The sequence below is a fragment of the Gnatocerus cornutus genome, chromosome 5 (assembly GCF_029298725.1).
Source record: "Gnatocerus cornutus isolate USDA-ARS CGAHR chromosome 5, icGnaCorn1.1, whole genome shotgun sequence".
NCBI classification, from domain to species: domain Eukaryota; kingdom Metazoa; phylum Arthropoda; class Insecta; order Coleoptera; family Tenebrionidae; genus Gnatocerus; species Gnatocerus cornutus.
The window spans coordinates 8,540,980-8,555,695 of NC_142237.1; the positions used below are offsets into that span (position 1 = coordinate 8,540,980).

Here is a 14,716-nt window from a genome sequence, read left to right on the forward strand (position 1 = left end):
GGGTGTCGAATTTAAAATAATTTTATTTTTAATATGTCTACTCAGTTTTACAGTCAAAAATTAATTGAGTAGCATAAATAGTCAAATTATTTTCTATTAAAATTAAAAAAAGAAATAGAACGAATTTCAGGAAGGATTTTTTAATCTTTTTATTTCAGTACTTATTTAGTAGATTGTAAATAATTTTTAGAAATCAGATCTATGTTCATTTTTATACAGTGATGAATAAAAGGCGCCTATGAGTGAAATTGTCATGTCGATTTATGTTAAACCATCTTAGAAATGAAACCAAAATGAATTTAAACCTATTCTTTTTAACAATACGGATTGTTTTCAAGGAAAAAATTGGCAATGCTGCTCAACATTTTCTAACAAAATTTTACATTCGGCAGCCGCCGTAACTAAGTAACTAATATTACGACCTTTACAATGTTGCAACATTGAAAAGTCTTCTACAAAGCCAAGAAATTGTATTTTTAAATAATTAAGAAACTTGGTTTAAAGCACTTTTTTCATTTTTTTTTTATACTTACAGATTATGATTCACCGTAAAATAGCTAATTTCAAACAATGAAATTGTTATAAATTTTTAACCAAATAGAGTTTGATCGTTTAAAGAAGAAAACTTCAATCTTAGTTAAAAGAACGCATATTTCGTTTTGGTTTTCAATTTTGGGCTCAGAAAAGGATTAGCTGCAACATGGTAGGTAACATGAGCGCTTTTTTCATCACTCTGTATATTGATGTATTGAAAATAACATTACTTTTTCATCCAAGAATTAAATTCGACAATATGAATTATAGAGGATTGTTAAATTCAATAGATTTTGACTCAAAGGAATGACTTCTTTTAATCAAAAACAAGAAGTAAAATAACTCTAAAAATAACTAAAAATGAGTATTTTTACGTATGAATAAACTGAATACTGTAAACTGATTTTTTCTGTAAACTTTTTGTCCCTCATTCGCAATATTCCAATATTTTTTCGTTTCCGTCGTTTGAGTTTCGTTCATCCGAAAAGCACCATAAACCCTCTCACCTATATCTACTATTTGCATACTGTCCCCATCTACCCCTTTTATTTGAGCAATAAACCCGATTTGGACCAAGACCACCCATCAACCCCAAACAAAAACCGATTTTTTTATGCAACACAGGTAAACAATAATCGCAGTCGGTCTCAACCTGACAGGAAATGCAGAAAATCAAACATTGTCAAATCTTCAGGTAACCCAATCGGATTTTATTATCTCATTCGCCTCAAGAACAATCGCTTTGTGTACCCGCGCCCATAACGTGTGCTGGTACCGTTGGTCGGCTTTAATTACCGCCGTTTCCATCCTTTAGTGAGTTTCTCAGTTGATGGTACCGAAGTATGAGTTATAATCCGGGAAGATCAAAGCCGCCGCAGTGAAGCCGTTCCAGGGGTAATAAAGACATTAAAACAAGTGCTTCTGATACCTGTCCTCTTTTATAACAACTATTTGGCCTGCAATAAACATGGACGCCGACGCGCGTTTTTCGATCGAAATGCGTCCCATAGAAAAATCACTAAACAAATAAGAGACGTAACCGGTTTTCGGTTCACCAAATTTTTTCGTGTAATGTGAAATGTACACAGGTCGACTTTAAAAATAGAGAAGGCAATTGCATGGGCAGCTAGACGTAGAGATGTGATAATTGGAGAGGTACACATTCTCAACGTAACAACCACAACTACTGATGGACGCTGGAAAAATATGGCAGGAATGGAAACGAGACTAAGACCGAACTTAACAAACAGAAAACCTAGGCTGGGCCTGTGCAGAAAACAACACAAAAAACGACCAAACTGGCTCTAGTCTCTGCTTTGTTCGAAAAACGAACTCTGAAGACAAGAAGTGATGTGTTAGATCCGTATTTCATTTGCTCAATATTTGCACAGAAACTGTGTCGTTACAAGCCACTATACCTACATAATTATATTTTGCTTAGGCAAAGTGCTGACATCACAACCCATAAAAATATTTGTGCTATTAATTTCATTGGTTGCAATTAAAAAAAAAATGTTTGTCCAAAAAGTTAACACCCCAGTAATCGAAATTAAAATACATGGAGGTACTTATTTTTTGTCATTGAATAGAAAAACAAAGACAAAATACTAGTGACAAAACCCAACATAATTATACATAATAAATTACTGTTTATTTGATTTGTGGTAAACCCCAATGAACCAACACTGTTGCGGAGGTGTGGAGCCGTCTGACGATGCCGTTTCATCATGTCATCTCTTTAAAAGTACCACTTTGTAATTTTTTTCATTCAAGTTAAGTTCGGCTAGTTCGGTGGCGAGAAATCAAAAATTTTTAGCGTAAAATGTAAAATAAATAATTGAGTGTTTTACAAAATATAAATATTCAGTGGTCAAAAGAAGACAACATGTTTTAAATGTAATTTTCGAGGTTGTTTAGTTGTCAGCTGTGTACCAGTTTTTTTATCACCGATGGTACAATCAAATTCTTTGTTCATATACTAAAAAAAACTTAGAGACAAATAACGTTTGAACACTGCGTCGATATCGATAAAAAAGGTAAAAACAACGTATCAAAGTTGCAAACAGGTTTCCCATAGCAAAAGCTTGCATTTTATTTTTTTTGCTCTGACAATCCACAATAACGACTTATTTTCCCTTTTTTCTAATAAAACTTTGGCACTTTTGGACTTGGATGTACAATTTGGCAGAACTAATTGGGTAAGTGATTTAAGTAACCTCCAAAAAATTCATTGTCAGTGTGAAAACCATAAAGTCTTAATAAAACTGGAGATTTTTGGTTCAAAACAACAATTAAATTTATTTAAATCTGCTGTATACAATCTGTGTAGATACTTTGGTACATTGAATTAGTAAATGAATACTGATTTCATATAAAAAAAGACTAAAAATCATTAATAAAAAAATTCATAATTTGCGTTTTTCGAAAATATACCTAAAGCATGTTCAATTTTTGTAAAATAAAATGCCGCTGCTCTACTGCAACAGTCTTTAAGATATTCCACTATTTGACACCAGTGAACATTGTCCCTATAAAAATACATAATGCTACGACGGTATTGAACCACATTTTCATAAAAATTAAATTGTATATCGTATTTTTGTAAATTTCTTGTGTTAATGTGATCTGACTGTCATTATCTGCACAAACAATATTTGCAATCGCGTTGTGAAATTAATAAATTTACTCAGCAAACGAAAATTATTGAAAATTTAAACAAACGTTTTTCCGAAAACAAGTTATAAGCTGTAAACAAATTCGTCATGAGTACAAAATAGCTATCTATGGTATAAGTGAATAAAAACGGATTTTATCCACGAAAAAATTGTATAGGTAGAGCACGAAGTGAAAGCGAATAAAAATTGGTTATCCACGTGTATCATACAAGTTTTTCCAAACTTGTAGGATAAAAAATGATTGCTTGGGCTCTTTTTTTGAAAATATTTTAATTAACCGTTTCTTCTAAAATTACGTTTTTTTTAGAGAGCATTGTACTTCAAAAATAATAGATCAAGTTATCCAATGTGATCATAAAAATGCAAGAAATAATTATGGGATTCTTAAAAAAAGCGTTTTTACTTCAAATTATTCTTTATTAATGTTAAATCAGTACATTTCATAACATTTAAAGTCCTTTCATTCAATTCCAAAACTAAAAGATCCTCAGTTTCAGCTACATAAAAAGATATAAAATGATCAGTACACTAATATCACTATAAGTAAATATTTAAAATACGAATAAAACTTCAGACAAAAATCAATCGCTTCCCTTTTTACTCGCCCAGAACGGATCTAGACTGTTCAAAGGATCGTTAATTTCTTGTTTAATCTCCATGGGAATAACTTTTTCTTCAGCCTTCGACACCTCCACTTCATTCAAAATTCGTTTAGCATGACCTTCAACACAAACTGTAATAAGATCTCAAGTTATACTGTAAAATTACCTTGCGCCAAAACTTGCTTCATGTAGGACAAAAACGCTTCGTATGCAAACTTCAAATGCTCTCTGTCTCTCAGAATATTTTTCCTCCAGGTTCCTAACTTCACTGCCAAATTTACTAGATCAGGAATTGCAACTGGGTTACTGGTCACTTCCAAAATAGCGCACACTAAAAGACAGACGAGACCACTACGGCCGATTCCTGATGAACAGTGTACAACAACAGGATGAGAAGTGCTTCTCTGTTGTAAAAATAAACTTGTTACTTCAGTGACGAAAGAGACAAAGGGATCGGGACTTGTGGGAAAAAGACTCCCAGGCCACGATGTAAACTGTAAATGTAACAAAACTCGAGAATCTCGCTTTTCTGGAATGCCGATAGAAACAAGACGTTCAACCCAATGGGGTTTAACAGTGACGCTTATTAAGGAGACGATCAGTCCAGAGAAGGCCAAATCCCGCCCTTTTTCCGTTGGCCAGTAGACTTCGGCGGCGGTTTCTGCGTCACTGAGAAGCGAAACAATCAACTCAATTTGTTGTTCTTTAATCATCGTCCAAAAATCGGCGATTGTGGATGAAAAAGGAGCTTGGGCGACTATAAAAGGAGCTGCATAATACGAGATGTCCTTAACGTAAGACGCATTAATATAATCGTCTTTCGCCCCCTTTAATTCCACTCTTGAATAATCGTAAGGTAAAATATCCGGATAACGATTTTTCATAGGGTAGCATCTGGCCACAGAAATCGCCTTCTTTTCCATGTCTTGTTTGTCTTGGATCTCCTTCCATTTCAGTTCGAGATTCGTGGGTCCATTCAATGTTTTGTTGGTCAAAACGTCGACGAACTTCTCGAATTTGTCAACTTCTTGACTAAACAGTTTTTTAACGTCAGCGTTGTTCAGAGGCTTTCTGTTGATGACTTTTTCGATTTTTGGAGTCTGGATCTCTTCCTTGCTTGGAGCGACACTCGGTTTCAGTGTTTCATTTTTCTCTACAGGTGTTACTTCTGACGGCTTTTGTTGAGGAATCAAAGGCGCTTGATTAACTGTAAAGTCTAGTCCAGTCAGTAAATCAACGTTTGATTCTTTATTGGATGTGGAAATTGAAGGATCGCTTGCAGGAATTGGAGCCGAAGTGTCAGTACTTTGTTGCGCTACGTAGTTATAACCACTTGCATAATTCTGGTAAGCCCCGCCATAGTTGTAGTAATACTGATACTGTCCTGCCACGTCGTAGCTTGGATAATTTTGACCATTACTCATTACGTAATTGTTAAGTCCAGAATTAGGCCCTGAATTAGAACTTTTTATGTCAACGGAAGGCGACGAGTAAGTGGAACTCCTATTCGCAATTGAGATATCGGGACGTACAGAAGTTGCATACTCTGAGCTGCCAAAATTGCTGTCCTCATAAGGATAAGCTTCTTGGTTTGATGGCTGTCCGGCGGAAGTACCATAGCCCGGTGGATAGTACGTACTAGTCTGTGCTATTTCCGACTGATCATAATCCATCGGCTCAGAAGCTTGATTATAATTGATAGGCTGGTTGTACCCACTCAATGTGGTAGCTACTGCCTGCGTCGTCTGAGTGTAGTTCATTGCCTGAGCAGTTTGATCGTAATTCCCCACATTACCATACTGAGGGTATGCAACTGTCGGTTGACCTGCAACATAGCTACTCGGAGGTTGCTCACTTTGAGAGTAGCTAGGCATGGATTGATAACTCTGAGGGTAACTACTCCCAGGCTGGTTCGTCGAAGGATAACTGAGTGAACTGTGAGGATAATTGGGCGTACTTTGGTTGCTCGGTGGATAAGTAGCAGTGCTCTGAGAATAGTTGGGGTTGCTCTGAGCGTAATTCGTTGCAGGCTGTGTGTTTTGAGGGTAGTTTGTACTCTGTCCGGTCTGAGGATAATTAGGGACCGGTTGGACGTAATTGGCTTGGTTGCTCTGAGCGTAACTCGCCGCTTGATAATGACCACTAGTCTGGTTGCTCTGTGAGTAATTTACAACATTCTGATTCCCTTGGGCGTAATTCTGTCCGTAGCTTCCCTGACTGTAACTCCCCACATCACTCCTTTGGTCATAACTCCCCAAATTTGCAGATGGTGGTGTTGTAAAACCCATCGAATAGTCCTGATACTGCTGGTAGACATTCGCAGGATACTGATTATTCTGTGCCGCACTTGAAATCGGTTGGAACGAATCAGTCGTTAGCGTAAACGCTTGTTTGTTAACATTACTATTAGGCGACGGTGTTGGTTGTGGATAATTACTATAACCTCTACCAAAACTATTATAGGAACCCTGTGACCCCGTTCTTAATCCCGCCATCCTATCCGCCAAAGTTTGATCTACGTATCCAACATTCTGCTCCTGTGGTTTCGTTATAACAGGATCATTGTTCATTTCAGATCCCAAAGGTGCAGGTCTTATTGCGGGTGGCCACGATGGCGCATCAGGAACATTCTGAGGAACAGATCCTGGATAATACTGTGGATTCACGTCAGGATGCTCCCGCATTCGTTTTCTCGTATCAAGATAATCTTTCAATTTCGGAGCAGTGTTTGTGATAGGAGCCGAAATCTCTTCTTTCGTTGAAACGGGAATGGAGTTCTTTGACAACATTTGCTCGCGTTCTTCTTGTTGCACCTTTGACGCACTTTTAATTCGTCCCAGTAACTTTGAAACATTCGTTTCTAATTTGTTATAAAAATCGATTCCTTTACTAGCCTTAGCGACGAGGTCCTCGTACGTATCGTAAGAAGTGATCAAAGCAGTCACTGTCGTGTTTCTTCGTGAGATAACATCTTGTAAAAATTTTCGCGTAGGCATAGACCGCGCATAGGCGTCAACGAAAGCCTTCAGGATGTTTTCTTGCGCCGCGACATTCTGTTCAATTAAACTGGTCAGTTCTTGATGTTTTTGTAGTTCCTGTTGAAAAAGTTGATCCAGAGGTTGATCGGCTTGTCGCGTCACCAACACACTGGTGATGTCGTCTTTATGAACGGATTCTCTAAACTGAGTCCACAGCATAGCTCGCTGATTCCTCATCTCCTCGACTTTGCTGATCAAATTTTCAATCTCTCTGACGCAGTTTTCGTCGACGTTAGGACTGGGTAGTTCTACCGCAGGAATTTGTCTTTGCAGCTCCATGAGAGGTTGGGCCAAAATCTTCAAGTTTGCAACATGAGTGGTCATTGCTTTGTGTAAGTTTTGGTTAGAATCATTAGCTTTGTTGTGTGCTTCTCGGTACTTGGCAGCCTCTCGCGCCAGATCTGTTGCGATAATCCCAGGAGGTCTTTTCCCCATAATCTCTTGGTACTCTTTCTCAGCTTGTTCTTCCTCTTTTAAAAGTTCTTGGATTTCGTTAAGCATTGCCTCTACTTCATGGTAACTGTTTGACAGCTTAGCCATGGCTGCTACCAAATCTTGAGTTGCCGTGGGTTTGGCGCTTAGAGCAGCGGCTCTGTCCACGAGGTCTTGAGACAAACCGGTTGCTTGGTGCATCTAAAAATTTTATTAGACTTTTAATGAGATTTTTCGGTTTGTATTACCTGAGTGAACACGTCTAGTTGTAACGATGACATAAACTCCGCCAATGCTTGGTCCTTCGCCTCCACAAGTTCCCCAAGCTGTCGCAATTTCTGTGCTTTCTTTTCGCTGTACAATGATGAGGCTTCATGCGCTTCCATAGGCACCAGTCTGGCGAAAATGTCAGGTCCCGATACTTCCACATCGTTAACGTTAAACGCAATTCCTTTAACTAAAGATGCACCTTTAACTTCTTGTAAAGCGTGTTTTTCTGGGACTTCCTCGTGATAGATGAACTCGTTCTCGTTTTTAGCAGCTTTGCGTTTGCCCTCCACTACGTCTGACGTGAATGCTATAGCTTCGTCAAAATCCTATGGAAAAAGTTAAATTCTTTGTAGTTCGTAATACGGAGGTACTTGCTTTCTTTTGTTTCATGCCGCTGCACATTTTGCGAGCTTCATCGAGTTGCTCACAGGCAGCTTGGTAGAAGGCAACTCGTTCTCCCATCTTTTGCTGTTCCTCCGCTTGTTGTCCTTGAAACAAGAGGGAAATGCTTTTGTAGTAAGAAATCTTAAAGGTAAGGTATTTGGTCCATTCTTTAATAGGCTTGATACCAGTAAAGTTACTGAAAGAACTCTCTTCATCACCAACGTTAAGCAGCATTAGCGCTCTTTTGTAGTGGTCCACGACCTGAACGGCGACTTTTGCTAAAGAAAGAGACTTCAGAACAAAGTTTAAGAGCTCATCACAATTTACCTGTGATGGTCGCCTTTCTGTTATCCATCATACTTTTCTCCAGAATGCACTCCTGGGCTTGTGCAAAACACACCTGAAGCATAAACTGTATAACTTCAATAGAAGAAGTGTACTGAATCATCTGATAGAAGGTCTCTTTCACGGTCTGAAAATTGAATTAGGGAGAATTATAGGATTAAGTAAACACGAATCTACCTGAAAAGCCCACGCAGCGCACTGAAAATGTGTACAGGCCATTTTCAACGCATCTGCATTTTGTCGTTCATTCATGGCCCCCAACTGCGTATGCAGCGCCCCAATGTTGTACAAAATACACATTAACTCAAAACGAATGTCAGGGACACTACAAGACATGGTTGAATAAGGGTCCTTCCATGAAAAGTACACCGCTGCTGCCTGTAACTCGTTCATTGGGAATCTTGATTTAAGAAAATGGAGTTGACAGTAATATTTCTTCAAAAGTTGGCAACCAGCTACATCTACTGTCGGTCGCACTGCGGCACCACGCAGAGACTCCAAATTACTGATTTCACTATTGTAAGACTCTGGATCTTCATTATAAAAGCTAGCAATGTACTATAAAACCAATAGTAAGTTTATGGGCTTGTTTGCAGAGGAGTTGTTACCTGTTTGAGAGAAGGGCCAAACTGGACATTTTCGGGACTCACTTTCAACTCAAAACTAATCATAGGCAATCTAGGCACAGCCTCCATTGTAATTGTTGTTTAGAATAGGAATGAATCACCGTTGAAATTGATAACCCCAAAACTAAAATGAAAGCCGATAATGAAAGAGAACTTACTTGGAAAGGATAATTGTACCGAAATTTCACATTTAGTGACCCTGAACGTGTTTCGAGCAACAAAAATTTAAAAGCACGAAAAATAATCACAAGACATTTTTATTATTATACTTGTCAAACTATGGCAGATGACGTTTATAAAGTGACAGGTGCCGGAGCGGCGACTAGGGAGTTTTGTTTTATGTTAATACAAGGACGGAATCAGTTGAATTAAAAAAAGAAGAGAAATGTTTCATTGTGTTCATTTTCTTTGCTATTTATTGTGTTCTATGAAATAAAGAAGATTTTTAAAATAGTTCAGCTATATTGATAAAATAAAGATAAGAAAGAAAAAATGACGGAATTTTTAAAATTTGAATTTAAAATACTGCATGTTCGATGAATAATTCCTGCCAACACCGTCCGTTCAGCAAAAAGCTGAAAAACCTAAAAACAATAAACGCCAATAAAAACTTGTGTAATAGTTGAATAATCTCGTATTGTTTAATTCGCTCAACACCTTAAACTTTTCTTCATTTCTAAATAATTATGGAAAAAACTGTGGTACAGAATTGTGTTTATTTTTGTATATAATTTTGTGATGTAAGTGGTTGCAGAATGACACTTTCCATAAAACTGGAGCACTCATGGCACCAAAAGAACCAGAAGAAGAACTTTACCACTTGTCCTACATCTGTCGCTCTAAAAACGTACAAAAAAGTATAGAGTACGAAAATGACGCAAAGAAAACTATATGCGAAAACCCCTTTAAATTATCGTAAAAAAGGAACCCCAAATGTGATATAATTTCGTTGAAAACCAAATTAATCCCTTTGAAAAAATCAATGGAATAAAATCCAGTCGCCCGTGATAATTCAAAAGTCACGTCTTTGATTAAACCATTTATTCCAAAATAATTTGATGACAATGGGTAATTTAGACTTTTATTCCTTCAAAATTATTAAATTAAATAATAAAATTAGTATTTTTTTTTAAACTCATAGACCTTTTTTTGTAAGGCAACCCACAATACGATGCAGTTGACTTGTTGATGGCTTACTTTTTGTGTACAAAAAGCACAAATTCCTATTTAAGTTGGTGGTGCCCTCTGATGTAATGCAATTAAAATATAACATACGCACTGTTACGCACGTGCGTTATCTGGTTTGTTTCTGTGCTAGGTGGCACCGTAGGTTGCGCACTCTTCCGCGATGGCAAAAAACTTGATCCAAGGTAAAATTTGACATGCGCCGATAGGTGCAAGACCGAGTGCCAGTGTACAAAACTAGAGAGAAATAAAATTGATTGTTTTAACAGAGAAATGCATCCAGACACTGGCAAAAATTTTCTTAAACTCGTACCTAATTAAATACCTAAGTAAATGTTGTGATAATTGTGATAAATGATAGGTTAGAATAATTTCGCGGCAACCGCGATTTTCCCAGTCGCTACATAATAATAACATAATTCCATTGTACCTGAATCGCTGTGTATTTTAATTTTATGGAGGGATAGAAGAGAGCAAAACCAGGATCTTCGGCAGGTGAGTGTCTTTGTGTGTTTTCACCCCTTGCATGTCTCCAATTCACTTTCACCCCGTCCGATCCGCCAATCAAATGGTTTGTTGCGATATAACCTTCAAATCTCCAAGGCTGCAGTCTCCGATTTATTTTCCTTATCAGGGAGGCCGTGGAGAATTTTGTTTATGGTTGGCGCCCCCCCCCGCCAGTGGCGTGCGCCCCTGTCGCGTTGTCCTTTGTGCAGGATATGAGTGTGTAGAGGAAGGTGGTTACATAGATGCCTGGCGCATATGCATGCCTACCTAACTATTGATTGACTCATTGACTGCCGTGTAATAGCGAAGAGCAAAATAGCTAATCAGCTAACCGACCCTCGCACGCTCCTGCATAGGCAACCCTTCAAGCCAGCGTTGCCAAAGCAATAAAATACCTCTCACATCCACCGCTTTGCACCCATTAATTTCCAAAACAACCCCTAAAACCCAAAAACGATATAATTAGGGGCTACATGCATAAATTAGAATAAATTTCCACCCCTAGATAAGACGCCAAACATCTGCACCACTTTCATTAGGTCGAAATGCATCACGTCAACGTCAACTGTCGGAAGTTTTCCTATTTTTAACGTCTCCGGGGAAAACCCGAAAAGGCGCATCCACCATTCTTGAAAACTACCGACCTTGAAAAACCACTGCCAACTGCATTAATTAAGCCCCGTCACAACTTATCGGTGAAAATCCGATTTTTTGAGCAGGTGCCAAAAATCCACATTTCATTTGTTATCCAGTGGCGTGCGCCTGTAATCGAATCTTCTAATTAGGGATTGTAAATCGCACGGAAAATATCCATAAATGTTTAAAAGGGGTGAATTCGACGTTTTACGGGTGGGATTTACGATCCGGTAATAAATCAACATGAAAAGTGTCTCCTGCCTAGTGTTAACTCCGGGAAAAAATCATAAAGAGATGGCCTAGTTTTGGGGGTTCCCTCGCCGGGGTGGGAAGGGGGTATAAAAGTGCAAGTGATGATGCGATCGATTTGTTCACGCAACGTCGCGGCGACGGTCGCTTTAAAATCATACGCAGAAACCCAGATTTGATATAAAATGAAACGAAAACAATCCATTCATGCATCAACTTTATTTCCATTCACGCAAAACACGTAATCAACACAATTATCTCGAAGTTTCACTTTTTAAAGTCATTTCAAACAACCGCACGATAAAATAAAAACGGAATCGGAGGAGGACGAGGCTAGGAACAGGACGAAATACTACAGCCAAATTGTACTTTTTGACAGAATTTTGTAAAATAGTCTATGGATTCATTATTTATTAAATACAAAACTGCTTTTTTCGAATTTTTACAGTGAAAATTCATATTTTTTCAGTCCCATAAAGTAGGTACTCACTTAGATTAAAAGAAACGGCGCCTACAGCTTTAAATTTAGTAAATGCTTCGTAGCTTTGACTCTTTGACAGTTTTAGGTTAAGTATCGATCGCTTTTGATATGGTTTTGTTTTATTTTCAACATGCAAAGACCACTAGATACGTTTTTTTCTTTCCAAATTATTTTTTTGCAATAGTTATTGACAAGCAACCATTCTTTTAGTCGATGCAAATTTTGAAGCTCTTTTTCTATCAGAAACTAGAGTCAAAATGGTGGATGAATCAACTTTGCAATTAAAAATTGATTGGTACTACTGTCTGTCATCTCAAACCGTCTCACAGACAGGCGCCATTATTTGCCCCTGATTTCAAGTTTGTAATGCTTCTTTTCCATTTTTCTCAATAATGAAGTATCTTTTTTGTCGGAACAGCATAATTTAACGACGTGGGCCACAAATCACGACAAACATTTCCTACAAAAACGTTAATTAAGATTTTGTAAACAGTGAGAACGAATTTACCCTTCCAACTTTTTTATTTGACAAAGTAACTCCGGGCGTATTGACGCTGGAGTTCTCTAATATGCAACCCAAAATACACCCCGAATTGGAATGGTGAGATGTTTTACGATGCTGAAATACGTCACTGAAAGGTCCTGTGCATGAAAGCGTTCATATATACTGTCTGTGATTGTGAAGTTCGTTGTTTGGGTGCTGACAGATTTAAACTTTCTGTGTAGATTTCAAATTTTGATTTGTCAACTTAGGACAACTAAAAAAATGTTTTAATTATGGTAATGGTAATGGTAATTTATTAATGTTAAGAGCTGAACAACAGCATACACAAGTCAAGATACAAAAAAAAATAATACAAAAATATAACAACATATTAAAAAGTATACACACACACAGTTTTAGAAATTAAAATGATTAAAATGAGTCAAATAGAAGCTGTTCACTACACTAAATGTTAAAATTACAATTAAAATAATCGTCTACTGAAAATATTAAATTATGTATATGAAGTTATATAATTTTTGTGTCCTTACTTTAAAACGATATTTGCGTGGAAATTTTTCAGGAAAAGTAAGCTTTTTTCATTTATGTTATACATCAAATTGATAATGTGTTATTATTATTATTATTACATTACACTAATGGATGATGAAAAGTCTATGTTACGAAAACAACAATTTTGTAGAAATTAAATATAAATCATCATTTTTAGTGCAGCAATTCAAAACATTTAATTTTTTATTATCATCGAAGCACAGGTTGTCGAAACATTGACAAATTGAAATATAAAAACTGAAATGTACAGCTTCATTCCAAAAACATATTTAGTTTAAATAGAATATAAATGCTTAATTAGAAATCCAATTAACAATAATTTGGTAAAATCTCTAAACCAAATTTCCTTTCTTCATTTCTTTTGCTGTAGGTGGTTTACTGCGTAATTGGGAGTTGGGCTAACAAAGAATGCTCGAACATTTCATTCATTGAAAAAAGTATAACAAAAAAAATTGATGCATTACTTAAAACCTAATTTTAAAAGGTAGGAACCAGTAATCTTAATTGGAAAATAATAGCTTTAGCCTTTCACTAATATGTCAGATAAAATTCACGTGGACCAACGAGTAAACGATTGTCTTTTTATACTGAGCATATTTAATAAAAAATTAACAATGGGCTCCGATCTTTTTTATATTTGAATTCTGAATTTCGAGTCGTCTCACGTACAGTCGCGGTTATATTATTTTAAACGTCATAGTCATTTGATTGTCATAAAGTGTAAAACACCCTTTATTTATTTCATTGTTCACTTTGACAAAATTGCGTGAGTTTCACATGTCAAATTGACATTAATGCGGAGACTACACTCAAATTTTCAAAATGGCAAAAAAATTACGTCCAAAATAATTTGGTCGCGACTGTACATCTTAATACCGAGTCTTCCAATTTATACAGCTAAAATTATTTTTACTTCTGAACTTAAGGGTGATGCGAAAAAATTTGCAATGAATAACCCTGTAAAAACAGAGCGGTGCAAATTAAAATAATCTGCTCGTTTAGTTTATTTTAATTCGTTTTTATCTAGCGAAAAGTTGGGGAAACAAAGTCTGTTAAACACCCTCCATTTATAACTGTCCCTTGTCGGAATTGACAGAATACAAGTGTAGAAAGAAAAGCAAAGGTGTGATTTTAACACTTTATAACGTAACATCTAAAAAAAGATTTGTCAAATTTTAGATTAATTGGATGGCGGCAGACTCTTGGTTGCGACCTCAAACACTAGAATGGAATAATGTGCATGTATTACTTCTAGTCAACCCACGCTGGTGTGATGTGGCATCTCCTCTTGTCTTTTGAGCCATTTGTCACTGTACTTGAACAATCTTGGTTTTGACTTGACAAATTTGACACTATTATTATATTGAGTGGGTGTACACAATGGAAGATGTATTTTTTATCCTTTGAAACATTTAAATTGAGTTGTTTAGTACACTGACAAAAATATTTTCTGTAGTTTCTACTCAAAATTAAGGTGAAACTATGAAGATTCCATTAAATTTAAAAGCTTTTATTGAAGGGAGGCTGCTATTTATACCTTATCTTGTAATATTTAATATCTCGTTTTCAGCTCGCTTCTGAACTTTCCCTTGGCCCCTTGCCTACCTACCTTCTGCTTGTATGTTTTTTTTACCGAAAATTTAGGCCCCAAAGTCGGTACACGCCCACTTTCATTAGTTCAATTTAGATGGCGCA

General features: G+C 36.7%; 2 protein-coding genes across 2 annotated transcripts in view; one reads left to right on the top strand and one right to left on the bottom strand.

The window, feature by feature from the left end:
• Positions 1–3,605: 3,605 nt before the first annotated feature.
• mop (tyrosine-protein phosphatase non-receptor type protein myopic) lies at positions 3,606–9,217 on the bottom strand. The gene is made up of 8 exons (XM_088036250.1): positions 9,084–9,217; positions 8,889–9,030; positions 8,458–8,838; positions 8,263–8,407; positions 7,927–8,213; positions 7,530–7,877; positions 3,978–7,482; positions 3,606–3,930 (listed from the first exon to the last, which is right to left on the bottom strand). Exons 2-8 carry the CDS (start codon positions 8,973–8,975, stop codon positions 3,791–3,793), a joined length of 4,893 nt encoding a protein of 1,630 aa, XP_087892376.1. The 5' UTR covers positions 8,976–9,030; positions 9,084–9,217; the 3' UTR covers positions 3,606–3,790.
• Positions 9,218–10,274: 1,057 nt separating this feature from the next.
• Positions 10,275–14,716, top strand: part of chinmo (Chronologically inappropriate morphogenesis) — a 34,119-nt gene continuing 29,677 nt past the window's right edge. Inside the window, exon 1 of the mRNA XM_088036105.1 lies at positions 10,275–10,586. The gene's annotated coding sequence lies outside the window, so the exon portion shown is untranslated. The remainder of the gene's footprint in view (positions 10,587–14,716) is intronic.